We start from the raw sequence: 1,901 nt of genomic DNA on the forward strand, positions 1-1,901 counted from the left end.
GAAAACATTGGTGAATGCACAAATTCTCCTAAATCACTCGTACGCACAATTTAAGAACAAATCTGTTTGAACGGTTCTTGCATGAGGCCCAATGTTAGTAGAAAAATGGTAGCTAAAATAGCCGAAATAAAGCTAAAACCAGCTAACTAAAAGCCAAAAAAAAGAAAAAAGAAACAAAGCACAACCAGAACAAAAACGTAGAAGTGCAATAAAGATTTATGAACATTTTAAAGGATTTTAAGGATGCTGAAATCGTCTTAAACGAGGAAATATGGCATTAAAAGCTAAATATCTCCAAAAGTATAAATTGTGGAAGTGCCTAAAGTCATAGCCGAAATATCCTTTAGGAGCTGAATGTAAATTGCTGAAATAGCACAAAAACTGCAGAACAAGGTGCTGAAAAATGTAGATATCAAAACATGATCTGACAAATAAAAGAGCTGGAGAGCCTGACGAGGGAAAGCTGTAGCAGGATTTACCCAGCACACATGGAGTCATGAAGTATCCACCTCTGAGTTTAGGATCTGTTGGGACAAACGGTTCTCCTCCACACAACACCGAGGCCCCCTGCAAACACAGCCGTTCATACCAGAGTTGACCACCAAAGCTCTAAAAGCACGGACTTACCGGAGCAAATGAAACACACCTCTTTCTTTGCTTGATCAACGAATGAAAGCACTTTGTCCCGATGTGGCCGGCTGACCAGCGCTCCCATCCTGGTGCTCTCCAACAGGGGGTCTCCGATGGGAATGGCTCGGGTTCTCCTCACCACCTCCTCCACAAACTCAGGGAGGACGTCCCTCTGAACGAACACCCTCGTGCCGTTGCTGCAGACCTGCGAGACAAACATGCTGATTTCTGCTTTTAAATGTGACAACAGAAAATCAGTTTGATGTCTGGAGCAGAGGTCTACCTGGCCCTGGGACAGGAAGTTGGCCATGAGAGCCCCCCTGACAGCGTTCTCCAGGTCACTGTCCTGAAAGATGATCAGAGGAGATTTCCCTCCGAGCTCCAGAGTCACAGGTTTGACCCCCCTCGATGCCATCTCCATGATCTACAGGTTCAACGACACACAGGAACAGAGTGGTCCACATGTCTTTGATAAGAAGTGGGGGGTGCAGCAGTACGGACCTTCTGTCCGGTGGGCACGCTTCCTGTGAAGGAAACCTTTGCGACGTCAGAGTGGTGACACAGTAAGCTGCCGGTCTCCTGGCCCCCCTGCACCACGTTGAAGAGACCCTCGGGTGCTCCAGCCTGTGCGTAGATCTCTGCTAGTAAGACTGCGGTGACCGGCGTCACAGGTGAGGGCTTAAACACCATGGAGTTACCTGTTCAAACAAAGTTCAAACCAAACATGCTTTATGTTACCAAAGACCAGGCGCTCTAATGTAAAGCTACACGGTCAGCTTTGCTGCCACTTTTAAAGTGCCTGTGACATGCTTATCCTTCAAATACAAAAAGTCAAAGAAAACATTTTTATATTCAAGAAAACTACCATAATACACACGATTTTACCCATTTTGGCTGTGTCTCAATTCAGGGGCTGGGTCCTCATGAGTGGCATTTATCGGCCGCATACGTCATTGCCCCGTGCGGAGGACTGTCCCAATTCAAAGGCTCCTCATCACGCGGCCGAGGAATGCGTCCTACTTCCTGTCGAAATCAGAGGAAGAATCCATGTATCCTTACCAGCCGAGGATATCCCAGGATTCAATGCGCGGACAGCAAAATAATATGAGAAATGAAGACGGTGGTGTTTTTATTTTTTTAACGTGTCGGCGCAGTTTGGAAATTCAYCACGGACCGAAGGATTTGTTTTTTAAAAGTTAGTTTAGCAACTTAGCTGATGAAATTTATGCTGCAATAAGATGGTAAATAAAAGAAAATGCAACTACAAGTTA

General features: G+C 45.6%; 1 protein-coding gene across 1 annotated transcript in view; it reads right to left on the reverse strand.

The window, feature by feature from the left end:
- Window positions 1-1,901, reverse strand: part of aldh9a1b (aldehyde dehydrogenase 9 family, member A1b) — a 19,789-nt gene that overhangs the window by 5,361 nt on the left and 12,527 nt on the right. Inside the window, exons 5-8 of the mRNA XM_014021980.1 lie at window positions 1,132-1,328; window positions 914-1,054; window positions 647-835; window positions 480-567 (exon numbers count right to left, since the gene is read on the reverse strand). Coding sequence (XP_013877434.1) covers window positions 480-567; window positions 647-835; window positions 914-1,054; window positions 1,132-1,328 — 615 coding nt within the window. The remainder of the gene's footprint in view (window positions 1-479; window positions 568-646; window positions 836-913; window positions 1,055-1,131; window positions 1,329-1,901) is intronic.

Source organism: Austrofundulus limnaeus, unplaced genomic scaffold, assembly GCF_001266775.1.
Source record: "Austrofundulus limnaeus strain Quisiro unplaced genomic scaffold, Austrofundulus_limnaeus-1.0 Scaffold313, whole genome shotgun sequence".
Classification (NCBI taxonomy): domain Eukaryota; kingdom Metazoa; phylum Chordata; class Actinopteri; order Cyprinodontiformes; family Rivulidae; genus Austrofundulus; species Austrofundulus limnaeus.